Below are 17,106 nucleotides of genomic sequence, written 5' to 3' on the forward strand. Positions count from 1 at the left end.
GGACAAAAACCTTCTCCAGAGTGCTCTGGACCTCAGACTGGGCCGAAGGTTTACCTTCCAACAAGACAATGACCCTAAGCACACAGCTAAAATAACGAAGGAGTGGCTTTACAACAACTCTGTGACTGTTCTTGAATGGCCCAGCCAGAGCCCTGACTTAAACCCAATTGAGCATCTCTGGAGAGACCTAAAAATGGCTGTCCACCAACGTTTACCATCCAACCTGACAGAACTGGAGAGGACCTGCAAGGAGGAATGGCAGAGGATCCCCAAATCCAGGTGTGAAAGACTTGTTGCATCTTTCCCAAAAAGACTCCTTAGGACCATGTGATATTTCAGTTTTTATTTTTTAATAAATCTGCAACAATGTCAACAATTCTGTGTTTTTCTGTCAGTATGGGGTGCTATGTGTACATTCATGAGGAAGAAGAATGAACCTAAATGATTTTAGCAAATAGCTGCAATATAACAAAGAGTGAAAAATTTAAGGGGGTCTGAATACTTTCCGTACCCACTGTATACTCTTGGTTATAGTTTTTATAGTTCTCTTTGCACAGTACTGTATATTCAGAGTATACAGTAGGTTTACTGGTCGGCGCTATCTTGTGTTATGTGTCTTGTCTTGTGTTGTCTATCTGCACTGTCTGTCTGTACTGTTTTTTGTCTGCACTGTTTGCACTAGGTTGCACTCGATGCACTTTATGTAGCTTTGTGTTGTGTTGTAGCTCTATGTTGTTGTTTAGTGTAGCACCAGGGTTCTGGATGAATGTTGTCTTGTTTTTACTGTGTAGTTTGTACCACTGTGTATAGTAGAAATGACAATAAAAGACTCTTGACTTGACTTCCTTTTGGGGAGACTTTTACTTTAACTTCACTACATTGTCAAAAGTCAATTCAAAGTCAATACAAAATCAAACATCTTACCTTTTACTCAACTACATTTTGTGAAATCAGTCGTTCCTTTTTATTTATGAGTGGACAAAGCAAGCCACCAATCAGGGTAGAGCCGCTTGGTGGAATCTACTTAGCATGAACATACAGTTCAGTGTCAGTTCAACAGCAAGCAGCACATTTTGAGAATAATAAATGATGGAAGAAACTCCTGACTCGAACTTTCCACAACACCTGTGGCTTTATTTGGGTGGGTTTATTTTTTATTTTTTAAGTAGTTGAAAAGAAGGTTTTGAGCTCATGATATTTTATTAGAGATCAATCAGTGTTTGACTCATGTTTGAGTCTTTTCACATAAACTGAGTTGATTAAGCAAAGAGTCTTGTGACAAAAATTATAATAGCAACATTATAGCCATAATAAGTCATAGTACTTTTATTTTTACTGAATTAATATTTTACCTGTTGTATCTTTACTTTACCTCAAGTACATGCTCCCTATACTTAATCCACCAGTGGTAGCTTCACCTCTATGTCTTAATTCAACCTGCCTGATGCTATATTTTCGGCTCACTCACTCACTAACATTGGAAATATTGAATCCAAAATAGGAATTTGTTACCGTGCCTTGCTGTACTGTCTGGTGGAAGAATTCTCTTAGTGTGAAGGGCCATACATGGGTATGCATGTTGATGTCACTCCCTATACTGTTCCACAAATAAACCAACTGGTTTCGAAGAATGTTGATTATAAATGGCTTTTGTGTATGTCTATGACTATACATCCAAAGCCATACTATCTCTTTCCACAAATAGATCACACAGGCCTCATTATGCACCGTGTCTTCCAGCAGTATGAATCATTTCCAGAGCTTCCCTGGCTTGACAGAGTCCCTTTCTTTCTTTGTCATAGAGAATAAGCACACTCGCAGTGGTTTCCGGGGCAATCGGAATGGAAGAGGACACTCATCAGTGGATAGAGAGCAGAAATGTGTGAGAAGGGGGATCATTTCCAGACTCCCTGACCGAGCATAAATCCACATAATTACCCCCAGTCTTTAATTACATTGTAGAAGAATCCTGGAAATTGGCTGGCGACACAAAAGAATCAAAGATTTATTGGAATCATAAGCATAGAAATTAGCTGTCCATTTTTTTGCTGTAGGAGGTGGGGAAGGCGGTCTAATGCAACATTCCTCACTCTTCACCAACAAAATCTACCGTCTTGATGAAACCCTCCTGCCAAAGTGGATTTGACTAGCTGAAGCGCGGTGTTTCAGTGTGGAATTATTTAGAGTCCTTGAACGTAATCTTTTACTGGGTTAACAGCTAAAAGGACTCAGATGTGGAGCAATAATTTGGCTTTCTTTCTTGGTGATTGTGGGATTGTAAGGTGATTTTTTTTTTACACTTTTTCCACAATTTCATCCTGTCTATAACGCTCTGTCTGTATGTGCTGCATTCAACTTACCTCAGACATGGAAAGTCAGAACTTGGCACCATGGAATCATCCCTGCTCGTGTTTTGTTATCAACAAGTTGGCCATCTAACTGTCTTGAGCTATTATGTGTGTATGTTGATAAAAATCTCATTAATAGGTGCTGCTTTCGTTATTGTTTATGCTGTGAGCAGCCATGTTGATTTGACATCATTTGCTGAACTTGGGATTCAGCGGACCATCCCCCGAGATAAGTGTTTTCTTTGGTTCTCTATAACCTTTAATCAAATGCAGCATTGTTCCTTTCAATATTATTCAATTTATCTTTAGTATTACTTCTCCTGTCTTTCTTGACTCTGAACCTTCTTTGAGCTTTAGTTTTCTAGCCAGTTCTTCCTTTGCTTCAGTACTGAACCACATGCAGCCGTTTACAGAAAATCTTCAAGAATTCAGTAAAGAGAAAACACACATGGCATTCCATTTACCAGCACACCTCAATCATTTCACCGGCAAAATGATTGCTTTAAACACGATGAATATTCATGAAGCCGAACATGATTAGATCATCAGTGACTGGCTGCCTTAAGATCCTCTTCATCTGCTTGTTCTGGCGATTGACTTGTTCAGTTCTAATGGCTAAAGTAGACTAATCATATAGTGCTTTTGAAATACTGCCATTTTAATAATAGATTTGGAATGAAGCTCTGTGAAAAGCATGGCTCTCGCATGTATTTCAACATCGCATATTTTTCAGGAAGTAATGTTCCAGGTTCTCGTCAGAGTAATTTGAAACTGGGAGAAAATACAGTAAAAGCCTGGTAGCAAAGCTCCCTAAAGCTTCAGAGGCGTACGTATACACAGTACGTGTACGTTTTCACCGAAGACTCCAGACTGACCGACAAAGTGTTTGCGTTTAAATTTTTTTTCTGTTTTTTTTTTTTTTTTTTTTAGCTTGACAAATCAGTTTTTGTTGTATGTTTACAAGAACTCACAGAAATAATCTCATTTTCTATTCATTATTCTGGAGAAAGAAGCTGCTTTATTTGAGAGCATTGTGCCTGTAACATTTTTCAGTCAATAAACTAAATGAAAAGCAGCTTTATCTCGGCAGAGCACCGCGGTTGGCAATTAAGCAGAGCTAACGACAAATTGGACGCACTCAGAAGGGTAGAATCTCGCTGTCTAACATAGACTCTTAGAAAATCACAAATGCACTCTAATCATTCCCCGTGTTTGCGTTTTTTCCACCACCCCCTCCCATCTGTCAGAGTTGCTTCACACCAGCTCTCATCACACACTGCGCATTCTGAATATGGCGCTTGATTTGATTCATTTTTGACCATGCTACGCTTTTTCTTGCTTCTGCTTTTTTTTTTTTATTATTGATTTTGTGTATTCTGTCATTGACTGAAAGAAAAAGCTGTGATTTCTATAGAATCTATGAAACAGTGGGTTAATTAACTTACTTAATCATGCCTGGTTAAGCTATGGAAGGTTCTATAAGTGTTTAATTAGGCCTTTTGTGTTTGGGGAGCCACAGCAAAGCATCCCTCAGGTATTCGCACCACGCCCTGTGTTGTCAAGGGAAACGCGGTAACCCTGGAAACTAGGAGATGATGGAGCACTACCACGATTCATGCTCAAGGATTGCACAATTAATATCTCTCCACTCATATCCTACAGGGATGCAGTTACAGCATTACGTTCATCCGAGGAATTAACAAGGCATGCACCTTCATGTGGGCAAAAGTTTGTGGACACCCCACCCAGACGTTTATGTTAAGCATCACATTGCAAATGTAGCAATCCCTTTGATGTTATAATAACCTTCACTAGTCTGGGAAGGCTGTCCACTAGAATTAGAGCATTAGGGCAGTCATGCATGTCAGGCACTGAGGACCGGGGTGCATTCTGCATTCCAATTCATCCCAAATGTGATTGTGATGGGGCTCTTTTTTGCAGGCCACTTGTGATCATCTACTCCAACTTAAAGGTAAACCATATGGATGTGTGATGGTCAGGTGTCCAGAAACTTTTGTCAATTCATCATATGTTTCTGCCTGTTAAGCTCTCAATCATGAGAAAAATATAATTAATCTGAGATACTCTGATGACCCCTGACTTCGTTGTGACAAATTTTAAACAGAGTCTATAACAATTTCTCTCTCTCTCTTTCTCACTCTCTCTTTCTCTCTCACTCTCTCTCTCTCTCTCTCTCTCTCTCTCTCTCTCTCTCTCTCTCTCTCTCTCTCTCTCTCTCTCTCTCTCTCGCTTGTCTGTATCTATGGTGACTGGGCATTATTATTGCTGTGAGCATGTGCTGACACATGCCTAATAAAGTCGAGGCCGATGTATGACTGCTGATTAAAACTGAGGTTTATATGCAAAGCACATATTTCCAGTGGAATAACTCTGCATATTTATGCCCCAAACAGTGAGCTCGGAGGTGGCACACTCGGGTCTCACTCAGACTTGATCCGGTTAACAATACTAACTAGAAACTCGGAAACTACAGCTTATTGTGGTGCGTTAGCAATAGCTCTCACGCATCCTTAGCAATAGACATAACATCTGATTTCTGTGTTTAACGAATAGAATAATGAACACTAATCATTATCACTACTCAACTTCTTTTTTTTTTATTATATATTTTTTTTTTAAACAAGCATTATTTATCTTCTCCTTACTGGAAATGTCAGTCAGCAGTACTGGACAGTGATTAATATTAAACATGCGTAGTTTCACGCTAATTTAGCTGTAAGAAATCTATTCTAATCCATTTTCATTATGGATAATTATGTCCTAATGATTAAAGACGTGCAAAAATTGGACCTTTCTTCAAAAACAACTATCCCATTATGTTTAATCATTTCGAGAGGTAGTGCTTAAACTGCTGTCTCTCAGCAGTGTGGGTCAATTTAGTATTTGAGTTACTTAGCCCACATCTCAAAAGTACAAAAGAACATTTATAACTCATTGCAAAAATATGCCAGGTGGTGTGATATGGCCATGTGGTTGAAAATTGCCTTTGGTTCTTTTAAATAATAAATATGGCTTTGATTTATCTTTAGTTTTTTTGTATGGCCTTAATTCATATCAACATGTAATTCAGCTACATATGGAAGTTCTGGAGAAGTTCTCAGGGGCATAAAGTCAACAGCCTAGTGGTTTTGGGATTTGAGTTCTTCCGACAATAGCAAAGAAACCATGGAGAATGTACCACCTTTTCTATTATATATTAAGGCAATAATTTGCAGTAGTGATGCTTTTACTCAGTGTCTTAGTTTATTTTTTTATAAATATACATTTCTGTATAAACAGTTCACCTTGCCAAAGATTTCAGAGCATCTTGTCCTATTTTAATGGTCCAAGTACAATGTTCTAGCCCAGAAACTGAAGTGACTGGGATAATATGTGGTAGCTTTTAAAAAGTCATAGTTTATTAAGAACTTTAGGACTTTATTTTGCCTGTTTTCATCAGTGTCTGCATGTTCCTAATTTTTAAAAGGTCATCTGTTATATACAGTGGTGTGAAAAGTGTTTGCCCCCATTCCTGATTTCTTAACTTTTTGCATGTTTGTCACACTTTAATGTTTCAGATCATCAAACTAATTTAAATATTAGTAAAAGATAACACAAGTGAACACAACATGCAGTTTTTAAATGAAGGTTTTTATTATAGAGGTAAAACAAAATCCAAAACTACATGGCCCTGTGTGAAAAACCTAATAACTGGTTGGGCCACCGTTAGCAGCAAAAACTGCAATCAAGCTTTTGTGATAACTTGCAATGAGACTGTTACAGCGCTGTGGAAGAAATTTTGGTCCACTCCTCTATGTAGAATTGTTGTAATTCAGTCACATTGGAGGGTTTTCGAGCTTGAACCGCCTTTTTAAGGTCATGCTACAGCATCTCAATAGGATTAAGGTCAGGACTTAAACTAGGCCACTCCAAAGTCTTCATTTTGTTTTCGTTTCGCCATTCAGAGGTGAACTTGCTGGTGTGTTTTGGATCATTGTCCTTCTGCAGAACACAAGTTCGCTTCAGCTTGAGGTCACAAACAGATGGCTGGACATTCTCCCTCAGGAATCTTTGGTAAACAGCAGAATTCAAGGTTCCATTTATCACAGCAAGTCTTCCAGGTCCTGAAGCAGCAAAACAGCTCCAAAGCATCTCACTACCACCACCACCATATTTTACTGTTGGTATGATGTTCTTTTTCTGAAATGTGGTGTTACTTTTACGCCAGATGAAATGGGACACATACCTTCCAAAAACATTTGTCTCATCAGTCCACAGAGTATTTTCCCAAAAGTCTTGGGTATCATCAAGATGTTTTCTGGCAAAACTAAGACAAGATTTTATGTTGTTTTTACTCAGCAGCAGTTTTTGTCTTTGTACTCTGCCTGCAGATCATTTTTCCAGGTCTCTTTCTTATGGTGGAGTCATGAACACTGACCTTAACTGAGGCAAGTGAGGCCTACAGTTCTTTGGAAGTTGTTGTGGGGTCTTTTGTGATCTCTTGGATGAGTCGTCGCTGTGCTCATGGGGTAATTTTGGTCGGGCGGCCACTTGTTTTTGCCATTTGTGAATAATGGCTCTCGCTGTGGTTCGCTGAAGTCCCCAAGCTTTAGAAATGGCTTTATAACCTTTTTCAAACTGATAGATCTCAATTACTTTTTTCCTCATTTGTTTCTGAATTTCTTTGGATCGCAGCATGATGTTTAAATTTTGAGGATCTTATGGTCTACTTCACTTTGTCAGGCAGGTCCGATTTTAGAGATTTCTTGATTGTGAACAGGTGTGGCAGTAATCAGGCCTGGGTGTGGCTAGAGGATAATGAAACTCAGGTGTGATAAACCACAGTTTTAACAGGGGGCAAACACTTTTTCACACAGGGCCATGTAGTTTTGGATTTTGATTTCCCTCAATAATAAAAACCTTTAGTTAAAACCGCATGTAGTGTTCACTTGTTATCTTTTACTAATATTTAAATTAGTTTGATGATCTGAAACATTCTGTGACAAACATGCAAAAAAAAAAAAAAGGAATCAAGCACATACAATAGTTCAAATTGCCAATGCCATCAACTTGCATTGCATTTTAAAATTAAGTGTGCATATAAAATAAAAAAAGAAATTTTGTCAAGTAAAATTTGGGTTTTATGTTCCCTTTTTTATGTTTACTTGTTCACTGAGTAATAACAAATAAATAAGTAATAGCCCAGCTACTAAATTGGTTTGTCTTGGACACCTGGGCCAGTGATTTATCCACCCTTGAAACTTTCCCATTATAATTTGTGTTTACCTTGTGTTCATTTTATTGGCTTATGCTAATGATTGGATGGAGAGGCCCAGTTAGTGCTGGCCAAAAGTGCTGTTTTATATGAGCTTGCATGCTGAGTGGCATAAACACTATGCTGATGATAAGGCAAAGGCTGTCAGATCAGTCTCTCTCTTTTAAATGATTAATATAAGCTACCCGCTGTAAATTAGAAAGGAAAAAAAAATTCTCAAAAGTCGAGTTCGATAAGTGCCAATCCAGTGGTATCTTTTCCTTTTTGAGACACTCTGGCATATGCTTGAAAGCATTACCAGGCCTTTCGAAAGTGCATGGGCGATGGCTATCAAGCACATGAAACATTGTTCATAATGTGGGACAAAACAACAACAAATGTTTTTACCATCTGAGAAGCTCAGCAGTACTTAGAGACATGTGCATACATTGACTCCAATTAGTTCAGCCTCATTATTCTTAGAGAGAACATAATACTACTGAGACATTTTTTTTTCTTTTTCTTCTTCAATCGAATTTATAAGCAGATACAGCAGTTAATTTTACATTGCAATTTATTTATTAATATAATATACAATCATGTGTATATATGTCAGAATCAGCTTTATCAACCAAGTATGCCTGAGAATACAAAGAACTACGGCTGCAACAAGCGATGATTTTGATAATCAATTAATCGGACATTAGTTTTTTCCATGGATAAATTGGATAAACAAATACAATTTTTTTTTTTTTTTAACTCTAATTCAGGGTATTTATGTATAAAGTGTACGTAAAAAAATTGCAAAAGCCACATACTGAGTTTCTTCTGCTTTCGGCTTCTCCTATTAGGTTTCGCCACAGTGGATCATCTGCATACCCCCCTCTTTTCCTCCTTCCTGGTAGCTCCATCCTCAGCATTCTTCTACCGATATACCCCATTTCCCTCCCCTGCACATGTCCAAACCATCTCAATCGGGCCTCTCTCTCTTTGTCCCCAAAACATCCTACATGGGCTGTCCCTCTAATAAACTAATTTCTTATCTTGTCCATCCTCGTCTCTCCCAACGGAAACCTCAACATCTTCAGCTCTGCTACCTCCAGCCCCACCTGCATATTGAGTTTAACTATATTTATTGTAGACATTTTAAAGCTTATAGTGGCTGCTTGTTAAGTAGTGCATGAGGGATTTCACATTTGAACACATTCACTCATGCTGAGTTGTTTCTTTCTGTAAAAAAAACCCCAAACAAACAAAATAAAACCACGCATTTGAGTATGCAGGGTGAAGCAATTTGTGTAAACCAACATTTATATCGTTTTCAATGATAATTGCAGATGGTAAGTTGACAACTATGCTTGAAATAATCGATATAAAATATAATACAACATTGTTTTGACAATTTATGTTTACAAAATGAAATTGTGTTAAGTTGTGAATATATAAACATCTAAAATATATAATTAATAAAATGTATAATCATAAAATGATATATGCATAAATTAAATAACGTAGTAAAGCTGCAGTAATTCACGTTTGATAACAGATTGTAGTAGACTGCTGTAGTAGACAAATGCTATGAAAAGAGAGAGTGGAACGGAGAAACGCAGCAAGCAAACAGACCTGATTAAAAGAAAGGAAAAAATATGCATTGGTTTACAAATAATCATTCGCTACAGTGACTAAAAATGTACTCGTTTACTGCTGCTGTTATTTGCTGCTTTTAGATTTAGTGTTTGTTCGCACCGTTTTAATTAAATCCATCACTATGTCGTGAGCGAGCTGATTGCGCAACCTGATGCTCACGAGTCACGACAGAACAGATCCAGTGCGACTGTCCTGAAGTTACAAGCAGTTCACACAATAGCACTTCATTAAACTACACAGTTTTCACATGATGAGGATTCTACAGTTTCTGCTTACCGTGCTGATGTTTCACCTTCATCCAAGACACCTGTGTGTTTTCTTTTCATGTGCTTGCTCACCACTGTGTTACCAGAATGCCACACGAGCTCCGCTTTGCATAACTTGCAGTTTACAGTGTTCCTTGTTGCATTTAATATAAAATGCTCCCACACTTGTTCCTGCTGCCGGTTGACCCTGAACTCTCCGCCATGTCACAAGCGATTGTGTTATCTTACAGTCATGCTAACCCAACTTGAGCAGCCCAACTAATCGATAACTGCATTCGTTGACAACGAATTTTATTATCAACTATTTTCTATTTTATCGATTAGTTGTTGCAGCCCTACAAGGAACATGTTTCTGGTTTAGAGTAAACCAACAGTGCACATTTATTATACAGAACTGAACACCAATACACTAATACAAGCAAGATTACAACTAACACAATGAAAGGACCAAGCATAGAAGTCTGTACACACTGGACAATGACAGAAAGTGGCCTTCTAATGCAGCGTATAGTGTCCAGTACATTATTAAAACAAGTTGCATATGGATATTATATTTCAAGACATAGCTCAATACAAACATGAATTCAAACTGAAAGCACACAGTGAAACTTTACTATAGTTTTGACACCATCATTTATCACCTGAATAGATTTGTACTGCTTTTATGATGAATTATTCTGTTTTTTTTAGTTGCAATTCATAAACCCCCACTTTAAATAATGTTTCTGAGAACAGTTACACAGACTGAATGCTCTCGTTAAGTTGGAGTGAGTTTCAGTTCAGAGTAAAGCTCATGTATGTTGGGAATTTGGGTCTTGAGCAGCGTATGGTGATTTAGAGGTGACTTTGCTGAGGGCAGAGATTTTGGCCTGTATGTTAGAAGCATGAGGCTCTGCAGTTGCTGCGCTTATGCTGTAAAGATGCTGTAAGCTTTAGGCTTTAAAGCTCTGTCCATCACTGTAACTGCGGTCAAAGATGTGCTACAGGGATTATGGCCCCAAAGTGTCAGTGGAAAATTGGATTTTTTGCAAAGAATCACTAAAGCATGAAAAAGCAAGAAAATGTTACGTTTTGCAACTGTGCTAATCCCTTCATGTTTGTGTGTGTGTGTGTGTGTGTGTGTGTGTGTGTGTGTGTGTGTGTGTGTGTGTGTGTGTGTGAGCATGCTCATAGGCCCCAATGCATTTAACAGGAAAGCTCTTACTGTGTGATGTAAGACCAAATGCATAGTGTGTATTTCAAAGACTGCTTGTCCTGCATGTATAACAGGGTATGCACATGCAGGACTTCTGCTCCTGATTCTACTAAGTTTAGATTTGTCACTAATTTGGTGACTATAGACATTTAAGCACATGTGCTTCTCTGTGTAAATGTGAGTGTGCTGCTTGCTTAATTTTTTTTTTTTTTATATCCATGCTGCTGGCTTTTCTAAATCCCCTCATGGTGTGAAATAGCAAGCAGTGTCTGTGGCAGTCACACCTGACGTGCCTGTACGTAATCCAATCTAAGCAGCGTAGAAGCCGGCAGGCCTGATTTTCCAAAGAGTGTCCTCTGACATCTTATTTCTACTTCTATCCTCTCCTTTCCTGTACATCTAAATTAGGAGTTTTTTTAACCATCTCTTCATTTGCCTCTTTCCAGTGAGCAAGTTACGCATGCACAAGGTGAACCAGAGCCTGCAGTTTGTCGAAGACAGTCGCGTGCGCCTCAACTGCTCCATCGCATCCCAGACGAGTGCAGAGTCCCAGCATTCCGTGCTGTGGTATGCACGGAAGGGCGCGGCAACTGAGCCTGATGAGCTTCTGTTGAAAATTGAGCGCACCGGGGCGTTTGAATATGGGGTGTACGCTGAGGAGGAGCGCCTGCGCAGTCGCGTGCAGTGCGAACGCCTCTCGCCCAGCCTCTATGGCCTCATACTGCACCGCGCAGAGACCAGCGACTCTGGAACCTACTACTGCCTCGTGGAGGAGTGGCTCATGGATCCCGATGGAGCGTGGTACCGCCTGGCTCGCGACTCCTCTGGACTCACACATGTATTGATCAAGCAGCCAGGTAAGATTCACACACACTGAATGTAAAATGACCCCTAGACCATTTTTTATTGAGCTAATGTATACCCATTATTTGTGTTCCCATAGATGCACACATAGGTAGCCTCACACACCTGCATCATTAGTGATAAACAGTTTTTCACATATTATCAAGCTAATGAATGGGTGGTTTTTGTTTTGGCACTCATCCAGCCATTAGCCTGCCACTTTAGGCAGTTTTATCCACAATCGCTCGTAGGTTTGTGTTTCATTCTCATGGGTCTCTCCATAACCATCTGCCTCCCCTGGCACACAGAGGATTAAAGAGCGTGCGGCCTGACATCATGCTTCCCCAGAGGCTGGCATGGCGATCAGCCACACACACAGGCAGAATCATTCAGCAGGGTGTTTGTGAGAAACAGAAAGAGAGACCCCCTGAAAGGGATACATGCATCAGCTGTTCCAGGGAAGCTTTCCATTTGAGGCCCACAACCTAAGGACACTGTCATCTAGTCTATTGAGAAAATAATACAGAGAAGACCTTCTGTAATAAATAGGCAATACGTTGCAATAATCAGCACACACTGCCCAAGTATAAACCCTGGACCAACATCAGAATATAAGCAGTAATGTTTTTATCCCACGATTTCAATCTTTAATGCTCTGAATGCTGTGGTTTTACCTGTACAGGGAAAACAGGAGCAAATCTGAGCACCTTTTAGGGGTCCTCATGTATACTCAGTGCACTTAAACTCATTCTAACCTTTCTGCTATTTAAGGTACCTTCTTTCATCTTCATCCACTGTCCCCAATTTGACCCTAAAGCTGCATAGTTAATTACTGCCCTACACAACGGTTGGCGCATCCCTGCTTAAAATCTAGTTTATCCAGACGTCCATGTCCCACAGCAATATATGGCTACGGTTGTGCTAGGACAGTTCTTTGTGCCAGCTAAAGCACTTAGCAAGTTCTAGAAAGACACGTCTTTATGGTCTGATTGCTGCCATAAAGATGTTCTGGAAATATTTCAAAACTGTCAAGTAGGAAAAATGACCACATATGCATTGAGTTGTTCCACTTGATGACTCTAGTTTTTCTAGTGCATAGAATCATTTTCAGGGTTTATATTGATTCTACTCATATCGACATAGTGCATGCCAGACCGTGTTTCATAAGTAATCGATCATGAAATTTGTTGGCACATAATTTTATTATGGAATTGTATCCACTTTGATTAGTTGCAGCTATAATCAATGTAATTTGTCATATAAGACAACTGAAGAACAGTTCATAAAAAAAAAATAATAATAATAATAATTTATTATCTTGTTGATATTCACTACAGGATACAATTCTGTTTTGTTTGAAATGGAAAGGAAATAATGTTGGCATTGGAACTGTATAGGGGCTACAATAACAATACCGGCATGTTTGCATTGATGTGCTTTCAAGTATGAGGGTCCTCGGTTATCCAGCTGCTCCCTGACTTGCTGGTGTTCATTCTCACAAACGAGAGTCATGAGTTTGGAAAACCATGCTTCACCTGGTACTTAATTTAATATTCTGCAGCACAAATGCGTTTAGGAAGATTGTTGCACCTTGCACTATGTAACCTCCATTTAAACACTGTGCCTCAGGAAACACCTCTGCTCAACGAGGAATTTGGTTATTATCAAGCAACACATCACGGAGCTCACAATTCCCTAATATACATTTAAATATGTGCTGAAAACTCCAATCTAATTTCCCCTGGGATAAGTGGAAGATCTCATTAAATTGTATGGGTGCGTGGCATGCTGGGAACGTTTTCATAATGGCTTAAAAAAAAAAAAAAAACAGACAGACAGACAGACAGACAGAAAGATAAAAAGGTCACCTGATCCTTCCTCTTCTGCCTTAATCCCGCATCTTCCCGCTTCATGGATAGGAGAAATGAGAGGATTGTGAGCTCATAGAGAAGAGAAACCTAGTGTTATTTTTAGTCTTATCACAGCTTTAATCCTATGAGAGAAACATGTGATTCCTTTTTTGTGTTTTTTTTATTTATTTATTTAATGAGTGTTAATGTACTTTCTGATCAAGCTCTGGTGTATAACACAGAACTAGACAATTCTGACACCTTTGGGTGAGAGGTCCTGTATTAAGTAACCTTTGCATCCATTTTAAAGGATATTAGCATAATAAGAACATGGCCTGTGCTTGTCAGTGTCGTGTTTGGCAACACATTTTTAATCAGTTATCAGTAATCAACACAAAGTTCAGCCTTCTCGCAGGATCTGGGAAAAGCCTACAAAAATCACGATTCAAATTTCAAAGTTAGACCTGGCGTTTTACTGCATGAATAGGCAACTACTTTATTTTTATTTCCACTCAACTGGATGTGAAATCTGAATTAATTTCTACTCTCTGTGTTTTTTTCTGAATAGCCGTTAAATTACAGGTGGAGGAGAATGAGTCGAACATCACAGTGTCTGAATATGAATCAGTCCGGTTGGGCTGCAGCATATCGTCTCAGTCCTCCAAAGACTCTCGCTTCTCTGTGTCATGGTACATGTCCCACTCTGAGAGAGAAGGCGAACGGGAGTGTGTGTTTTCTATCGGCCATGACTCTGTGTTTGGCAATGGAAACTGTAGTCCGATGGAGGAGCCAGGCCACAACTCTCGACTACAGTTTGAGCGCACCCTCGATGTCTACAGCCTGACCATTCAACGGGCACGTCCAGCAGATGCAGGCAAATATTACTGTCATGTAGAGGAGTGGCTCCTGAACCCACGCAATTCCTGGTATCGCCTCACCACAAAGAACTCTGGAGCTACCATCGTTAATGTCCTTGAGAAAGGTACGGCTAGTAGTTGGGTACTTCGTTACAGCTTAGACAAATTTTTTGTCTTCGGTCTGAAAATATTGGTTTTGTCCCAGAGTCACTTATAAAATACTATGGACTCTTCTCAATCATAGGCTATTATCTTTGAAATAAATAATTGCCTTTGTTGAACCTCATTCCAGAATCTCTCTTTCCACAGTCTCGACACTGCAGTCAGTGGTGTGTTCAAACAACTCCCTGTTCTATTTCGTTTTCTTCTACCCCTTCCCCATCTTCGGCATCCTACTCATCGCTGTTCTGCTGGTGCGCTACAAGAGCCGGAGTTCGAACAAGAATCAGGAAGGCAAAAACGGTGCACCGTTGCTCTGGATCAAAGAGCCCCACTTGAGTTACTCACCCACCTGCCTGGACCCCCCTGCGCTCAGCCTCCACCCAGGCTCTGTGGAGTAAAATGGGCAGAAAGAATGCCCTCTCTTTACTCATCCTCTCACACTCTCTTTCTCAGTTTTTTTGCTATCTCTCCTGTTCCTCAGGAGCACTGTGGGCTCCTGACTCAGCCCGTAAATCCACCCATACGGCTGACTGAACCCCTACTCAGTTGACATGGTCATGGCTGCAGTGGCTACCAGAGGAAAAGCGTAGGCGTTTGGTTTGGTTGTTTCAAGGTTTTTTGTTTTTTTTTTGTGTCATAATTACCCCTCTATCTGGACTTCATCATATTGTTACATCGCCCTCTCCTGAGCAGAAGTGCCTGTGTGTCTCAAAGCTTTTAGGTTTTCTTCAGACGCACATGGTCTGTGGCGGCCTGGTCTCCAATTGGGATGAAGAAACATCTTCTGTAAAGGATTACATGTGATTTTATTCCGTCTTATGAATGCATAGAATGAACACCCCACACACCCCACACACACCCACACACCCACACACACACACACACACACACACACACACACACACACACACACATATATGAAGGCTGGTGCTCACTTCTTCATAAGTATTAATGGTTTGTTCACCTGTTCTAATTTTAGTAGACTGGCTTCTCCAAAAAAAAACACTAGCCTGTAAACATTTTCAAGCAGGAATGGTGCACGGGCAGGAAAGTGTGATTCCACCATGTGATAAAATCTTGAAAAGGAAGGCAGTGATCTTGCATTTAGACCCTGTCTCTGTTTGAACTGATAAAACAGAGGGGAGAGAGAGAGAGATGTTCCCTCCTACTGAGTCTCAAAATGCTGTATTTTGTATCAAACTCATCCTCACTGCCAAAGACCCACTAACACTTGGCTGATTCTTCGTGCTGAAGACGAACCAACCTGTCCGTGCGCACAAACCATAGTGACTTGACTCTAGTGTCCATTATTCTCATTTGTCTACATGAGAATATAAGAAAGGAGGATGCTACACAATGAGACCATCAACTTCCTGCTCTGACCTGTAGTTTCATCACTAGTGTTCAGGAGTGGTGTGTTTTTTGCTTCGTTGAGCATTGTGCTTTGTTTTTTTTTTATATATATATATATATATATATATATATATATATATATATATATATATATATATATATATATATATATATATATATATATATATATAAGTAAAATGACTCCTGACTGCTGGCCTCTGAGGTGTCTAAGCGATGTGTGTGCTGTAAGAAACATCGCAGTGCTTCACCTCTTACTGTGAATACTTCACCCTTAAACCCTGTAGTGCTAGGCTAAGGCAAGGACAAGGTCCTGATGGAGTCCAGGTAAGGCGTGGAACTTGAACATAACAAGACGGTTCCTCTCCATGTCCCCCTGGTTTTTAAGCTGCCTATTGTAGACAAAGTGACTTTTTTTAAAGGAGAGCTTGGTAAGACATTTCAAATTCACAGGACAATCCTAGTGCCAAGACCTTTTCATTGTTTTGTCTGTGCCCTGTAAACTGGTCCAGAAGGAGAGTGAAGCCTCCAGGCTTCGAGATACTATGTAAATATGGCTTCCCAGTTTAGTCTAGAGGCTTATGGAGCATGTAGATTTAAATAGCTGCTCTTACTGCTGAGACTTTGATTCTTCGGTAAATATTTACCAAAACTTAACATAAAACTCCAAGATAGAAACAAAAATCACCCCCTCCAATGACAGGATTTTTCCATTTGCTTTATCACTTCATACAACTCTTGAAGGTTCTTTTTTTTTTTGTTTTGTTTTTAATTTTTTTTTTTTTAATAATGAATAACTCTTTTAAAGGGACGTTTCCTTAAACATTTTCTTCTGTTGTGCTGGAAGTGTTTTTGATATTCTTAAGTGCAGTGCATAACTACAGAGGAAGCATTAATATACCTCCCTCTGGCATGCTGCTTTGCTTATTAGGGTTCACAAGGCATCGATGAATTATGCCATTTCTTGCCAAACCAGTGAAATTAATTATACACCACCACACTGCACTTCTTCAGTTAGGTCAAGGTTTGTTTAAGCCCATTTTGAAAGCAAATTCAGAATAATCTAAAGCTAAAAGCATGTGGGAGGTATATTTTGTACCCTATATGCCCTTGGAGTTCACATTAAAAATGTATTAACTTCTTCTGTAATCACAGCAAACGAGTCTACATGTGCAGGCAGAATGTGCCTTTTATCTCTTACGATGTTTAATTCACCCTGAAATAATATTTGCTACTAACAGAGATGTAGCCAAAGAAGTGGCACAAATATAGGAGCAGCTCATGTCCTTCCAAATGATCAGGTAGTTCCTTTA

At 39.5% G+C, this 17,106-nt stretch overlaps 1 protein-coding gene across 2 annotated transcripts in view; it reads left to right on the top strand.

The window, feature by feature from the left end:
* Positions 1 to 15,893, top strand: part of igsf3 (immunoglobulin superfamily, member 3) — a 133,577-nt gene extending 117,684 nt beyond the window's left edge. For both annotated transcript variants that reach the window (XM_083536962.1, XM_083536963.1), the window contains exons 8-10: positions 11,157 to 11,567; positions 13,972 to 14,385; positions 14,570 to 15,893. In XM_083536962.1, coding sequence (XP_083393088.1) covers positions 11,157 to 11,567; positions 13,972 to 14,385; positions 14,570 to 14,820 — 1,076 coding nt within the window. In that variant the 3' untranslated portion in view covers positions 14,821 to 15,893. The remainder of the gene's footprint in view (positions 1 to 11,156; positions 11,568 to 13,971; positions 14,386 to 14,569) is intronic.
* The last annotated feature ends 1,213 nt before the right edge of the window (positions 15,894 to 17,106 follow it).

Source organism: Silurus aristotelis (genome assembly GCF_946808225.1).
Source record: "Silurus aristotelis genome assembly, chromosome: 3".
Classification (NCBI taxonomy): Eukaryota; Metazoa; Chordata; class Actinopteri; order Siluriformes; family Siluridae; genus Silurus; species Silurus aristotelis.